Genomic DNA, 16,971 nt, shown 5'->3' on the forward strand with positions numbered 1-16,971 from the left:
TATATAAAGATCCAAATTCTGTAGAAAGTTTAGATCAGGGAACATTGATAGTAAATTAGGAATTTAAGCTGAAATCAGCCCCTAACAAGAAAGAAAACAGCAAATGTAATTATTGCCACCAGACAGGATAGTGGGTCAGAACATGCAAAAAGTGGATTGCTGATGGAAAACCACCAAAACCTGGTCCACGTACAAGGCCAAACACAGCAAGTAAGAATAATGTTACTGCAAATAAGACAGTCCTAGCAGTAGATAAGGCAACATTTTCTGCTGAAATAAATTCTGATGACTGGTTGATTGGCAATGGCGCCTCAAAACACATTGTCAATAATGGTCACTATTTTTTATAGATTTGAAAAATTTGAGTTTGCTAATGGCATCAATATAGCAAATAGGAAGTCATTATCAGCAATTGAAAAAGGTACTATCGAGATAATGACCATTGTAAATGGGATGAATCAAATCAAAAATCTTGAAAATATTTAGTATGTTCCAGAAATAAGTAAAAATCTATTTTCTGTATTAGGAACTCAAGACAAAAACAGAACAGGACATCTGAATCAGCATTTAAGGAATTCTATTTAAAAACAGATGAAGGAATAGTTCTGCATGGTACAATAAATGCTATTTGGTACAAAAAATGCTGACTGTCTTCAAAGCCATGATGAAGACCTTAGTTCCATAAACTCACACTGATCTAAATGTGACTGAGAACAATGAACAAATTCTTCAACTTTATCATGAACAATAGGATCACCAAGATAAAAAGCATGTAAAGGCTATTGTTGAGAAACAAAACCAAATATTATGATATGAAATTATGTGAAGCCTGTGTATAGGGAAAAGGTTACTGTTTAAAGTTTGGAAACAGAAAAGAGGTTGCAAAAGCTGGAGAATTGTTCTCAACAATCATTTGTGGGACATTTGATGAAACATTTAAGAACTTTTGATACTTCACAGTCTTCAAAGATGCCTACACCAAATTTCAATACTGTTTTTTCCTTAAAGCACAAATGAGAAGTAAAGAATGTGCATGAAAATTTCATAGCTCTTGCTAGGAATTTAGAGCATTAAGTTAAAGAAATTCCCAGTGACAATGGTAGAAAGTTTGACAACCAAGCAAGCTGAAAGATCTTCAACAAGCACAGAATCTCCCAGAGGCTGACAGCTCCATATACACCACAGCAAAATGGCAGTGCTGAACAGAACAGTTCTCAAAATGGTGAGAAATCTCAAATGATGCAGAAAAATGGAAGTTAGCCATGGCAGAAATGTTGGAAAATTTAAAAGAAAATGAAACTTGGGTCATTAATGCCTAGGTCAAAAGAAAGTTGTGAAATGCAAGTGGGTCTTTAAGAGAAAATAAGGACATAAATCTTGTTCAGTTGCTCATGGCTACACCCAAGTTGAAGGAATTGACTAATTGAAGAAAACGTTTTCATTTAAGGTGGTCTACTACAGCAGCATTACAATACTAAAAATTTTTTTACACGCAGAATCGCTAATTAAGAAACTATGTTGCGTGCAATTTGGCAGAAATATAAAGCAATAGGTCAGTTTTCGAATCACAATGTTAGAATCAGGTTTGAAATGAAATTTACTTAAATATTATATTTTAAAAAAATTAGTTTGAAATACGTAATTTTAATGTGTAGTTTGGAAAGCCATCAATAGATGGCGCTACGAGTTAAAATTTAACATTGTAATCTTATTTCTGCAAAAATTCACGAAGTAATTGATTTTGATATCAGTTATAAATCATATTTTTTTCTAAATAATATTTAGAAGCGTTTCATATATTCCTTTATACACAGTTTTCACTAAACATTGTCAGCTGTCAGCAGAATGACGTTTACGGCAACCCTATTGCATTGCTATTCCGCACTCGTTTTGTTTACATTTATTTGTACTGTGGTCAGTTTGCAAAAAATATGCGAAAATATCAAGGACGACCGAAAAAACATCCTGGTTTTAATAAAAGATCCAGAATTCAGCGTAAACGTCGAGCTCAAGAAAAAAATATGAAATTAAATTCCCGAGATGTGGAAGATTCCGAACAAGCGGATGTTTTCGAAAGGTGAGAAATAATTTATTCTTTATATCGACTACCCCGTGTTTATGATTTCGTAGTAAGTTAATTCCGAAGTAAAATATGCGTATTTTTTTTATTGAAGGTCAGAAATTATTGATACAACTGCATCTGTGTCAAAGGAGAATCATTGCCCGGATGATTTTTTTACAAAGTTTTTTTTTTTTTTTTTTTTTTTTTTTGTATGTGTGTGTATGAGGGGATGCTAATAATTGTTCAATTCTGTTATAAGAATTTATTCCTCCATTCACACTAAATTGTTGGGAAATATTGAAAGGGTAAATTCCAATTCACAAGGAATTGCTGAAATAATTGAATCTTTTCAAAAGTATGAGCATGTTCTTGCGATCTAAATTGAATTCACCATCATTACATGTATTATTGGAAATTTTATAGTCATATGTTTGCTACGAAATGCTTTGTCAGTTACCTATGGTATATTTTAACAGGTGTATGCACATTTATTCATGTGCTCGCTGTTCAACTTGCTTTTTTTTATTATGTCATTTACTTGGATGTTAAAACTTTCTTTTAGCGTTGGAACATTTTATGATCATTTAGTAAAATTTATATATAAATATATATTATTGCTTGTTTATTTATGGTTCTGTGTATTTGTCATGTATGCATGTTGTGAAGTGTAGTTTTTGAAAAATATGTCACAAATGTTAAATTCCACCAAAAGCTGAATTGAATTGATATTGGGATGCAGGTAATTAGAAAATATCTGCTGTGTATTTTGAGCGTAAACCAAACTAGTGCCAAGAATGGGACCAATACGCTCAGGCTTGCTTAGCCTTTTTGCCATTGTCCAAATTGAATTATCTCCAGTATAAAGGGAGTGAATGCTTTCTCTGTATAACATTAAAATATCCGTCTGATCAAAAATCTACCAATAAGAAACTTTTCATATGTTATGTGACAGACTTTCTGCAAACAGAAGTCCTCAGCTCTGTTCTTGTACATGTTTTTTAATTGTGGTTCAGATGTGTACTTCTCAAAGGAATTCTTCTCATAGGAAGATTATCTGAACATTTAAAAACTATATTCTGCTTTTAGGGGCTTAATATTTTATGCCCCTAAAATTAATATTGAAATTTCTAAAATGTTGAAAAATATGTCATCTGGATTCTGTACAAAAAATATAATCCCCTTTTTCATTTCTGCATTTGCAATTCCTGCATTTTCTTTATTCCTACATTTTTTAATTGGAAGGAATTTCATTCGCAGAGCCCTCTAATTTATTCTTACAAATCATGTAGTAATGTACCATTTTAGATAGATATAAATAACACATTTTGTAATTTTTCTAAACTGTGGTTATACAGCATGATATAATAGCTACACAGGGTATGGCGAAACAGTATACAGCAATATCTGTCGCACTGTCTGAGATGGGTGGTAGTCATACATAGCTTAATGCTTAAATTTGTTATGTGTTATTTATTTATTCATGTTTTTTTTTTTTTTTTTTTAAATTATGTTATAGCAGTTTATTTCTTTCATTCTTAGGTCCGGAAGTGAAAAATTTGACTTTTCTACGCCAGAAGTTACAGCTAATGTTCCTAAGACAAACCAGGCTTTCCTGAGGTAAGTTGGTTTATTTTTAAAATAGATATTAGCTGTGCATGATATTACAGTTACTTAATTATGGTTAACTAATTATGTATTAATTTAGAAGTCAAGCAACCAAAATCAGCGTTATATTTTCAAATAGTGAATATTTCAAAATATGATGCTGATTTTTGTTGCTTGACTCTCAAATTAATACTTGGTCGGTGTGTTATTGTATCTTAATTAAACTAATTATGGTTCTTTTCTTCTCAGTTCTGATCTGGACATTTCAGTTATTGACTCTGACGTAGAAGGTAGAAATACAAGCTCTCTTTTGGGGTAAATATGTATTTCTCTATGCCAAAATTAAAATGTCATCATTTATGTTTTTCTTTTATGGTGTTACATTATGTTGTTTACATACTGATAGCTATTAAAACTGTTAAATATAATATTGTAGCTATCAAAAAGAGGGGGATGAATTTGATTTGTACCAAATTTGGACGTTTTGCATGAAAGAACTTGAAAATAAAAGATTTTTTTAAAAATATATTCATTGAAATCAGTGAAATTTTCAGTCGGGACACTGAAGCAAATGAAAATATTTTGGGGTTTGATTCTTTTGATGGGAGCCTCATCAATAAGCCTACTATCTTTTTTAAATATTGCTTCTTTTTCATTGTTTTCATGATGTTTTATGTTCCCTTCATGAAAGAGATTTTTAATAATTTAAATTTTGTTAATAAAATATAACAAAATGAAATCTGTGATTATGTGGCTGTTATTTTTTCCATATATATTTATTTGAGGAAAACCACAAATTTTATTATTTTACAGAATTTTTAAGAAAAATATAAGGATAAAATTTTTTTAAATAATTCTGATTACTACCTTTGCTTTCCTCTCATAATGTGCCTCAAATTAGAGCAATTAGACAACAAATTTAAGTCGTGATCTTTTTTTTCCAAGTTTTTTTTTTTTAGGCTTAGGAGTATAAATTGCTTATCCCCACAAGACAGTGCATCTTTTTAGTATGCCATCCTAAGGCTCAGTTCACATGATGGTATAAATGTCATAGACGCATAATCATAAGGCACAAAATGTGGGAGTTCCATTCACACCTGCGAGAGAGGGTCTAAGCCATAGCCAATTAGAGAAGCTAAATTTGTGCATGCATGTATGTGTCTACAGCTTTCTCTCTCAATAGGTTTTATGTATATGCTCTGATTGGCCGACTCTTATATCAAGTCGGCACAAAGTTGAAAACTTCAAGCTTAATGCCCAAACTAGTTTTTGTGACATAGCAAGGTCTGACTACAAAGCGTTGTTAGTTGGGAATTATGACATTTATACAACGGCTTGAATAGAGCCTTAGAAAGCCATTTGGTAACTGAGTTATCCACCATGAAAGAGTTATTCTTGCCCCTCTGAATTCAGTGTTTACTGGAACACGAACATTTTATACTCAGGTGTAGAGGCCCTTCATGTGAAACCTCCGGCACACAAAGTAGTGACTAATATTGCACGAGCAAATGACACTGCGAGCATGGAAGCAGCAGTTGTGAAGATGACTCATCTTCTTGTAGTAATATACTGGTAATCCAGTGTATTATTATTGTTAATTTATTTGCTATCTGTTGCCTAAATTTCCTAAACCTAATTGCGAATGGGCTGCCTGCATGGGCGTTTTCATGGTTTTCCCCGTGTATATGAGCCATTTCCCTTAGAAAGTCCTCCATGAAAGCATTCCTCCTCTTAGGAAGATCAAGTGCTTTGCTGTCATCAAATAAGCCAAATTTAAACCTAATTTGTAATATTTATATATATTAATTATATATATGTATATATATTGTATATATATATATTTTAGCTTGGAGTCTGAGCCTCTTCAGGAGAACCTTAATGATGAATTTCTGTGTCCTGATTGACCTTTAATTATCGAAAGGGAAGATCGACGAAAGGCAAATCCATTACCATCTGGCAGAACAATTTGCAATATGTCTTTTGTAATAGTGCAGGCTAGGACATTAGAGCAACATTCCCTAAATTGTAAATTTGGAGGATCATTTATTTTTAACAAAGTGATTCGACGTGGTCTTGTCACTACATATAACTATGTATGTGATAAAATTTTATGTGGGGAAATGGCAACAATTTGTTCTGATATGGAGAAAAGCAGCCTAAATCAGCTTGCAGTATTAGGTGCGTTATCTACTGGCAGTGGATTTTCACAAGAGGAGGAAAAGTTTAGCATCATGGAAATTCCGTATATGAGCAACTCGACCTTTGCTTCTTGTGAGCGAACTATTGGCAAAATAATACAGGGATGTGCACAGGAAACTATGTGTGCTGCTATAGAAGAGGAGAAAAGGCAGGCAGAACTTCGCAATGATAAAGATAATGATGGTTATCACTGTATAACTGTCATTGTTGATGGAGGTTGGTGTAAAAGAAGCTATGGGCATGGTTACAATGCTTCAAGTGGCATATCTGTTATTATAGGCATGGTCACCCAGAAAATTTTGTTTGTTGGAATTCGCAACAAAGTGTGCCTTATATGCAGTGCTATTGAAGATGGCAAGATGCCAAATAAAGTGCACCTTTGTTGGCGAAATTGGAATGGGCCTTCTACAGGTATGGAAAGCAGTGCCATTGTGGAAGGTCTGAATTATCTCCAGTGTGTTCACAAAATACGTTGTACTCGACTTGTTGGAGATGGAGATGCTAACACAATGGCCAAAGTGAAAGAAAGCGTTTCATATGGAGGACGGGTGATCAAAGTAGAATGTGCTAACCATGCTGTTCGAAGATATCGCAGAGCTCTTGAGAAACTTCAGCAAAATACTGCGCGCTTCCCCGGGGCTAAAGGAATTGCTGCCCGTAAATTGCTGAAAATTAAAATGCCACTGTTAGTCAGAGGTGCTAGAGTAGCTATAAAAGCTCATGCTTTACCTAGCCATTATCAGCACACACAAGAAGCTATTAATGCATTAGTATCTGACTTGAGAAATGGGCCACATCATATATTTGGCAAGCATGATGCTTGTAGTGCTTTTTGTGCAAAGAAAGGTGCAGAGTTGGACAGCACATACAATGAAATTTTTTCCTCGGGTATGTTGCAAGCTATTGAAGCAGAAGTGGGAAGAGTACTGATATCGTGTATGCCATATGGTTTTATTGAATTTTTTACTGATTTCTGCATTATTAATGAGCAATTTTTTCCAGTTTATTGTTTCTGAGATCACAAACTTGGAATATATATTCGAAAGTAGTGGTTCCTCTCACTGCTGCTGAAGAATGTGACCTTGATTTCTTCAAACACCTTAAAATGCTTGCTCATAACGATTTCCTGCAGAAGCAAAAATGAGCATCCAGAGATGAAAGTTTCCAAACTCTTCAAAGCAAGCGGATAGCATTGAACAGCAACCTGGGGATGATGAAAGTCATAAAATCTGGTGACCCGACAGGCAAGAAAATTTAAATGATGATAGCTGCTATAAGCCGATCGGCGGAAGTTCAGATTCCGGCAATGAGCCAAGAAGAAATAAAACTATTTGTCACCAGCCAGAAAGAGTAAGGAAAGTGTCTGCTAACATGAGAATGAAGGTTTTTGATGCTGCAAAAAAGCTGATGGAAATAGAAATGCCAGTACCCAGCCTGACATTCCCCCCCCCCGGGGGTTGACGTAGAGAACTCTGCGAAGCTACTGGCTAGGATCTGTATCTAGGCAGTCTCGGATTCTGCTACACCAAACAAGTGGCTTGCATTAATCCTATCACAATTCAGGACTCCTGATTCAGCTGGAAGGACATCCATACAATGATATTTGAGAAGAAGACATACAAAATTGAGTATTGTGGAAAGATGATTGCTTATATCTTGAACGTGGATGATCCACTTGTCTACAAAACTCATAACCATTCTAAAAAATAAGGACATCAAATTTCAGTGCATCCTGCTCTCACAAGAGAGAAAGGTGATCATTAGAAGCCTTCCCAGCTCCACATGTTAATGCTGCCTCATGTTGCATAATATAATAATACACACACTGGCCAATCAATAAGAAACCTTTCAGATTTTCATCTGAATGCATGCTAGGGATGAAATATCCAAATTTTTTCTATGATGTGGATTATACTTGGTTAAAATGCCAGTATAAGTAAGGTGTAAGAGTGCTTTTCATGATGAATGAAGTAAAATGGGGAAAAAAGGCGGCAGATCGTTCACCATTTGAAAAAGGGGCTTATTGTTGGTGCACATTTAGTGGGGGCATCGATTTCGAATCCTTCTCTAAAAAATGTAACTGCAGTTCGAGCATAGTTTTCAAAGACAGTGATCGGCGGTATCTCCGATGAATTGTACGGCAGAACACGGATTCAACTATCACAAATCGTCAACCAAGGCTCTTCCCAACAAATTTCAGCTAGAACTATGCGCAGCGAATTGCAGAGGGATAGGAATGCATAGTTTTGGTGCCTGTAAGAAAATCACTCAGTTCTGCCGACATGCAAGACTTCATTTTCAGTGGTGTCGAGAAAAGACACTGGACATCTGAGGATTGGAAATGGGTAATGTGGTGGGATATTACATTATGTATTACATATTAAACATAAGTTATGGGTTACCTCATAACTACAGAAGGTTCCTGTTCGCTGCCAGAAAAGGTTGAAGTAATCTGCAATGTAAATTACCGACAATACATGAGCTTTGTTCATTTATGGGCATGATAAAATTTTATCGATGCTTTTTGAAAAATGCTGCAGAAACTCAAGGAGTCATACACGAAATGTTAAAGGGTGATAAAAAAAAGATCATTGTAAAGTTCCATGCACAGATGAAGGTGTTTAGTGTATTTAATTATGGCAAAGCACACTACGGCTATCTGCCTAAGAGAAGGGATGCCTTCGTGGAGGACTTTCTAAGGGAAACTGGCTCATATACACGTTACACATGGGGAAAACCACGAAAACGCCCATGCAGCCAGTACGTTCGCGGGATTCGAACCTCGGACCGAACTACCAGTGTTCAGCGATTTTACCGCTCTGCCGCTGGTAGGCCTGCACAGATGAAGGAATTCACCAGTTTGAGAAGTGCAAATCTGATTTAGTCAATGGTGCCCTTTTGTGTTTCCCAATGGATTACCCTTTGTGTGCAGATACATCAGACTTTCCTATAGGATCAGTATTGCAGCAATTGGAAGAACAAGAACAAGACTGAAAACCTATTGTGTTCTACTCTAAAACATTAAATAATGCACAGAAGGTTTATAGTACCTATGACAGAGAATTCTTAGGAATATATCTTTCTGTCAAGCATTTTAAACATGTATCGGAAGGACGCAAATTCATCATACTTACTGATCACAAGCCACTGTCATATGCATAGAAGCAAAAGAATGGGAAGGCATAACCCAGACAACAACACCAACTTCAGTATATATCGGAATTTTCAACTGATATTCAGCATATTGATGCCAAAGAAAATTTAGTTGCAGTTGAAGTAGTCTCAGTTACTGGCTATGAAGCAGTAGCAGATGCTCAAGAATATAATGAAGAATTGCAACATTTAATGACAGGTAGTGCTTCACTGAAATTTAAATCATCTACATTAGCATTTTGGAAAACATTAAGATGTGACAGCTCAACAACCAGTATCAGGCCTTTTATTTCAAAGCAATTTAGACAACAAATGTTTCATCAAATTCATAATTTTGCTCCTCTGGTATCAGGACAACTGTCAACGAGATGACTGAAAAATTTATCTTTCCAAATATAAAGAAAGAAATTCACGAATAGACTTAAAGTCCTGTTAATTGTCAAAGGAGCAAAGTCAACAGGCATACAAAATCTAAAATAGCCGAGTTCCAAGCACCTCATGCTAGATTAAGTATTGTGCAAGTTGACCTGATTGGGCCATTACCACCATCTGCTGGTAGGACGTATTATCTGACATTTATTGACCATTTTTCCTGTTAGGGAGAAGTAGTTTCTTTACCAGATATCACAAGAGAAATGGTTGTCAAAGCATTTTACAATCATTGGATTAGCAGATTTGTTGTGCCTAGTTCCATAATCTCAGATCAAGGAAGACAGTTTGAGTCGCAGCCTTTCAAGAGCCTTGCAAAAGTATGTGGTGCTAAAGTTTTACGTTCCACTCCATACCACCCACATTGCAGTGGGAAAATTGAGCAGTTTCTCAGAACTTAAAAAAATGCAATAAAGGCTCACAGCAACATCAGATGGACAGAAATCCTTCTAGGATTCAGAGTTGCAATATGTCCTGATACTAATCACTCTGTAGCTCAAATGGTATATTTTATGCAAATAAGGTTACCATGTGAGTTTTTCGACTACCTACCACTAAAACTAAACCTGAACCATTTGTAACAAATTTACTGTCTTTTATGGATCAGCACCAGTTTATCAACTGCTAACAAACATAAAATATTTATGCATAAAGACTTGAGATCATGTTCTCATGTGTTTGTGAGAACTGATCGTGTGAAAAAAGCACTTGAATTTGCTTATTGAGGGACCATTTTTTTGTGGTGAAAAAATATGATAAATATTTCCGAGTCTTAATTAAGGACAGACAAGTTAACATTTCATTGACAGACTGAAACCAGCTTATTTGTTACTTTCGAACAAATTACTAGAAACAGTGACTAAAAATAAAAAACCATTTCACATTTCATGTACCCAAAATTCTGATATTGTACCTAACGTCAAATCTATTATTCTAGATGGTATGAAAATCAGAAAATGTGTTGGATTTAAGGACTAATGTTTTGTATATTTTGCTATACTTCATCATCTTCTAAATATTAGTAAATATATATCTGCATTAGTGATAATCAGCTGTGAGCACATAGTGCACCATCTGCAACTCATTTGGGTATAAACTATGCTAGTGATTATAATGTCCTTGCTTTTTCCCATATGCCATATGTTGCATGAAATTTTGTTATATGAATCTAGCTTCCTGTGAGGAATTTCTGTGATCTTTCTAGTATGTATGGTCAAGAATTAGGCTTGTGATATACTGTCATGATTTTGCCCACATGTTCCCTGAATATACTACCATTTCCTTAGGAAGACTTCCAAGAAGAATACTGTTGTGAGTTCTAAGCCTAACTATGGTTTGGAACTGTTTATAATGAATTATTGGGATTCTGCACATGTAATGTGGATGCAATTCTATTTCCATTTAGAAGATTTTCTGCAAAGGCAATGCTTTAGCTGTGAGATAATTCTGTTTTGGAAATAAAACTGATATTTATTTAGATTTGTGGTATTTATAAGGCAGTTTATCAATAGCAGGTAGCATCTTGCCTCTTTGCTTTGATCAGGGCCTGTGCAACCAGTGGTAGTCAAAATTTTATAATTTAGCAGAGGGCACTGAGCAGCAAAATTTAGAGGCAAAAAAATGTTCAGAACTTACGAAGACATCAGTCAGCAGAATTTAGGATATGCAGAGATTGCACTGAGTGGCAATAGTGCCATATGTTACATTTGCTATCTGCATTATTAATTTGTGAAACAATTTCAGCTGCTTGAAAATGCATTTTTCTGTTAGAAATTTGTATTTCTTGCAATTTCTTTTTTTTGGGGGGGGGGTCGAGAATATGGTGTTAAAAATATTTTATCACTTTCTTTTTTTTTTTCTTTTCAGGTGAAAATTTTGTGCATGATTTGGCTTTCATTGAGACGTCTCTGGGTCAGGAGTTACTAAGGAAGAGAAACTTACATGCAGGTTGAAGGATGCAGTGTCAAATGTATAAGGAATATAAAAGATGCTGTATATTAGTATAAGTTTGAATAACCATAATAAAAAAATTTCTTGAAAATTGTGTTTTTTCTGCGAGTTATTAAAATTGGAAATAATTAATTACAATATTTATGAAAATTTTCGAAAATAAAAATACAAGTAGTATTTAAAAAGTACTGCAAAACTCATTTTTAAGTAGAAAAATTATTCTCAGATGAAATTCTTTATGCAAAAGGATTCGATTATGCAAAAGGACTTTTTTAGTATTTGAAAGGTTCATTTGAACCCAACAACTGAAACTAACGTATCCCCAGTTTATTGATACCAACCATTTTGTTGGTATCAATGAACCCACTACTTTCTAAAAGCATTTCTGTCAATTACTAAGGGCTAATGAACAAGTGTTGAATTCTCAAGATGAATGTTGCCGAAACAGAAAAAAGTGTACTTCAGAACATTCTGCAGTAGCTCAAACAAAGTCACGGACCTCATCTATACTGTAGTCAGAGAGAAATTATTCCCCTTCCTTTTCTTTCAAAAGCTGAGTTTCCAAACGCACAACGGGAGGCCGTTGCTAAAAGCTGTGGAACCAGTTTTATAGCTATTTTTAGCAACTTGTGAGCTGTTTTTCAGATAACACAGTAAATCTCGGGGAGGGGGAATTTGAAATCATGATCACTGCCGGTACAGCAGAATTTACGTACAGCAAAATTGTAAAATTCAGCGAAGCATCAAGCAATAAAATTTTAGAATTTTGTGGGAAGGGCACTTGACAACAGAATTTATTGCGTACAAAGTCAGCAAAATGCATAGCGCCGTACCTGATTCATGATACAGCAGTATTCATTACCAATAGCAAACTTGTTTGAGGATAAGTTCGAAAAAATGTTTTCTAGTTGTTACCTAAAATCGGTAAACAATAATCTTTGAAAGATTATTCGATTATATCATTACTAATATGGTAAAAATTTGAAAAGCAATCAGAAGCCGTATCTCTAGGGTCTTCAAGTCACGATTTGTTTTTATTTGTTCGAATATGATATTTATATCTCTCTTCCTACAAGTATGTATCTTCGTACGTATAAAGTATCAAAAATAATAAAAGTAATTAATAAATTTTCTCTAGTTGCCCTGAAAACTACATCTGAATATAAAGATAAGAAAGACATCAGTAAATTGCTGTTGTTATTTGCTGATCATAATGGTAATCAACCGAACATGATCACATATACCGTCTTCAAAACTTTGATTTTTATCAAGCTTCATATAAATACTAGGTTTTTGTTAGTCACGTAATTTGACATCCTAAATTTAAGATGACAGATGAAATAATGACTAGTTCTGAATTAGCTAACTCAGGAAGTAAAATTTTCTCCTTCCCGTCAATATAGCATATTTATAGCTCCCAATGATGGCGATCACTAACTAAATATGTTATGGATTAGAACCCTATTGCACTCCATAAGTTTTTCTTTATTCGCTTTATGTGCATGCATGCATGCTTGGTTGTGGAAGAAATTAAAAAGCCCCCCCCCTTTTTTTTTTTACTTAGGTTATTCGAATGTATACGCCAGACATTTATTTGTTGAACTGTAGTTATAATTTAGAACGTGGTGCTAGAGCCGTTGGAGCCGAACCGAACGTCAGTTTGTTTAGAATTATAGAGTTTGATTACGCCAAAGCAGGTGAATTTGGAAAACACCAAAATCGGTCATGCATCCAACTCGTTATCGAGGCTTGAACTCCGGATGAACTACCAGTGTTCGGCGGCTCGCTTGCTAGAACTGCGTTAGGCTCTTTGAATGTAGCAAAGCCACGAGGGTTACCTTCTTAAGATGGCAGGTCTTCGTGGAGTCATTTTCTGAAGGCTTAGATTAGGTTATTATGGCAAAGCACAGTAGGATGCCTTCATGTTGAACTTTCTTAGAGAAATTGACAACCCATACACGTTACACATACAGAAAATTATGAAAACGTCCATGCAGCCGGCCCGTTAGCCTTTATTCGAATCCAGGTTGAAACTACCAGTGTTCAGCGATTTAATTCCTCTACCGCGGGAGGGCCTAATTGCTGAAGGGAACTGGCTTGTATTCATGTTACACACGGTGAAAACAAACAATGCAACCAGCTGATTCGTCTGGCATCGAACCCAAACCAGTTCGAACTTCCAGTATTCAGTAGTTTTAACCACTCGGCCACTGGTGGCGTGTGGTAGGAGCCACAGATAATGTACTGAGTAGCAAAAATCCCTAATAGTGGCCCTGGTTACTAGTAGGATTGTAAGTATATTGGTAATCATCCAATCTACAGCAAGGAAATTTCGGAACTTAATTGTAAAGTCAAATGCGACACTCCGATAAACGTGGTATATGTAGAGATGGAAAAATTTATTATTTAAAATACTTGTATTTATTAGTAAACATTTTATAAAATTTATTCTTAATTTAGCGTTTAAGAATTCTAAGAGAGTTATCTGAGTATTTTTTCCTCCTTTGGTAATCCAATAAAATTGAGTAAATTTATGTTCTGTAATATCTTTGCGTGTTATATACATAGTTTTTTTTTTTTTTTTTCTTTCAAAGTTAGACAAGTTTACACAAACAATATAGGTCGAAAAGGGAGCTGGTCTGCGCCCGGTGAGCCTGTCGGCAGCGTCGCAAAGCGTAATTTGACTAACGAAAAGATCATGCTTTGGATCTGGTGATCTGGATAGTCACTTGTGTTGAAAAATAAATTTATTTCAACAACATAGGCCAAAAATTTAGTTGATCTGCACCCGTGAGTCCGTCGGCAGCATCGTAAAGCGTAATTTGACTAACAAAAAGATCATTCTTTTGTATTTGGTGGGATTGCCGTGGTATTAATCACAAATAGTATATGGAAAAAGGTAAAACCCTTGACAGTAAAGGATACAACGAGATGCTAGTGCATGTTGACGCTGCTATCAAGGAAAAGAGTCGAATTGAGTTCCGGCGCAGAAAGGTAACGTTCCATCAAGATAATACCATACGTGTCTGCATTCACCGGCTAGCCTCTGTACGGACTCGAAAGGGATCTTTCACCACATCCACCATATAACCCCGACATCGCATGTTCGGACTTTCAGCTACATCTTGCTGGTCCTATCTTCACTTCTGCACAAGACGTCCGAAATGAGGTTGACCTGTGTTTGGACTCGGGCCACCAAGTTTCCGAGCCGAAGGTTTTGAAAAACTACCAAAAAATTGGCAGAAAAGCATAGATTTTTGGTAGTGATTACTATCCGCACTAAAGGTACTGACTGCTTTTTTTCATAACTTTATGAAGAACGTTCGTGCTTAAAATTTTCGTTACAACCATTAAATTCTGTAATTTATGAATTCCTTCCCACTTCTCATGTATTTATCAACTGTTCTTTATGAACCTGATATTCCTACAATTATCAGCTGTACTTTATAAATCTGATATGTAGAAACGCAATTTGATTTTATGCATTTCAGTATCAAGTGAAATCTTTAAACTAATCGTTCATTATAACACTTTATGTTGTTTTCATTCAAAGCTGAACTCAGATAATGTTCCGAGGTTGAACTACCAGTAATAGGCGACTTTAGCGCTCGCCCGCTAGAATTTAGAGAGGAACTGAGTGCTAGAATTGGGTTAGGCTCTTTGAATATAGCAAAGCCACGAGGTGGCAGATAGCAGATGCTTTCGTGGAGGAAGTTTCTGAAGGCTTAGTTTAGTTTATGGCAAAGCTCCCCATACATGTTACACACAGGGAAGATTATGAAAACGCCCATGTAGCCAGCCCGTTCGCCTTGATTCGAACCCAGGTTGGAACTACCAGTGTTCAGCGATTTAACTGCTCGGCCGCGGGTGAGCCTAATTGCTGAAGGAAACTGGGTCGTATTCATGTTGCACAACAGGAAAACAAACCATGCAGCCAGCTGGTTCGCCTGGGATCGAACCGAAACCAGGTCGAACTTCCAGTAATCAATATTCTTAATCACTCAGCCACTGGCGGCGCGTGGCAGAAGTAAGAGCCACAGATATTGTAGTGAGCAGCAAAAACCTCTAATACTGGCTCTGGTTACTAGTAGAATTATATATTGGTAATAATCCAATCTACAGCAATGAAATTTCGGAGCATAATTGTGAAGTTAAATACGACACTCCGATAAACGTGATAAAGATGAAAAATTTTTTAAAAAAGGAAACTTACTATGCAAATACAGGTATTCATTAGTAAACATTTTATAAAATTTATTCTTAATTTAGCGTTTATGAATTCTCAGAGAATTATCTCATCGAATTATTTTTTTCTCCTCTGGTAATCCAATATAATTGATTAAATTTATGTGCTGTTAATATCTTTGCCTGTTATGTACATAGTTTTTTTTTTTTTTTTTTTTTTTTTTTTTCGTTCAAAGTTAGATAAAACTGAACGTACGTTACACTGAAATTACTTTGTCTAGAAAGTAAGCGCTTGAGTAGAAACAGATGTTGGGTTTTATTTTTAGAAGACATGAGATCGCTTTCTGTAAAGTAATGTTATAAAATTTTGAATTTGAAATAATCGTACTTCGTTTTTAGTAGCGCAGAATGATAAAGATTTAATGAGAATATAGCAAAGCATCTTTTTAGAGATGCTGTTATAATTTTGCTATTTTATTTTTTTATGGTAGGTCAAGGAAAAAGGCAGGCTGCTAAATACGGTAACAGCACATTACTCTGTTTCATATATAGCGAATCCGCTCTGAAATGAGGCATGAAGCGGTAAAGTAGCTGAACACCAGTATTTCGGTCCGAGTTTCGAATCCCGCGAAGGGACTGGTTGCGCTTTCGTGGTTTTACCCTGTGTAACGTGTCTAGGAGCCAATTTCCCTTAGAAAGTCTTCCACAAAGGCATCCTTTCCCTTAGGCAGATAGATCGTACCGGTGTTTATTTTATCAACAGTACTGGTTATTTTTAAAAATGATCATCCTAGAAAGGTGATTGCCAAAAAGTATTCACTTCGCATATTTATACGTTATGCATGAATATACTCTTTTTAGTCAATCTAATATATATAAATTACTAATGCTTTAAAAAAATTCAATTTTCAATATTCTGTTTCCTATTTGTTCCTGTTCAATGAAACAGATTCATACACAGCAAATCCAAATGCATCGCTACAGGAAGATGATAAACCAGCACAGTACGTAATTACAGTTACATCCGGAAAAGAGTAGATATACATATAAATACATAATATATATATACGGTATACAACGATATACAATATATATATATATTATCGTTTTTTAGGATGTATCTATAATATGTATCATTTTACTTTATTAAAATATAATATTCAATTTTGTAATTTAGGAATTTCTTCTCCCTTATCATGTATTATCAGCTTGTACTTTATCAGCTAAACCTGATACCCCTGCAATTATCAGCTGTATTTTATAAACCTGAAACATAGAAACGCAATTTGATTTTATGCATTTCAGTATCAAGTGAAATATTAAAACTGATTGTTCATTATAACACTTTATGTATTCATTCGAAGCGGATCTCAGATAATGTGCCGCAA

The 16,971-nt window shown here is 35.1% G+C and overlaps 2 protein-coding genes across 2 annotated transcripts in view; one reads left to right on the top strand and one right to left on the bottom strand.

Moving 5' to 3' along the window:
* The window catches only part of LOC118198431 (uncharacterized), a 199,768-nt gene that overhangs the window by 165,992 nt on the left and 16,805 nt on the right, over positions 1–16,971 (bottom strand). The window lies entirely within an intron of this gene.
* Positions 1,444–11,489, top strand: LOC118201383 (uncharacterized). Its single transcript, XM_085811043.1, has 5 exons — positions 1,444–2,077; positions 2,175–2,243; positions 3,602–3,679; positions 3,917–3,982; positions 11,315–11,489. The coding sequence occupies exons 1-5, from the start codon at positions 1,932–1,934 to the stop codon at positions 11,316–11,318; spliced, it is 363 nt and encodes a 120-aa protein (XP_085667169.1). The 5' UTR covers positions 1,444–1,931; the 3' UTR covers positions 11,319–11,489.

The sequence above is a fragment of the Stegodyphus dumicola genome, chromosome 2 (genome assembly GCF_044657685.1).
Source record: "Stegodyphus dumicola isolate Sdum_Otavi_A_Nest chromosome 2, ASM4465768v1".
Taxonomy (NCBI): domain Eukaryota; kingdom Metazoa; phylum Arthropoda; class Arachnida; order Araneae; family Eresidae; genus Stegodyphus; species Stegodyphus dumicola.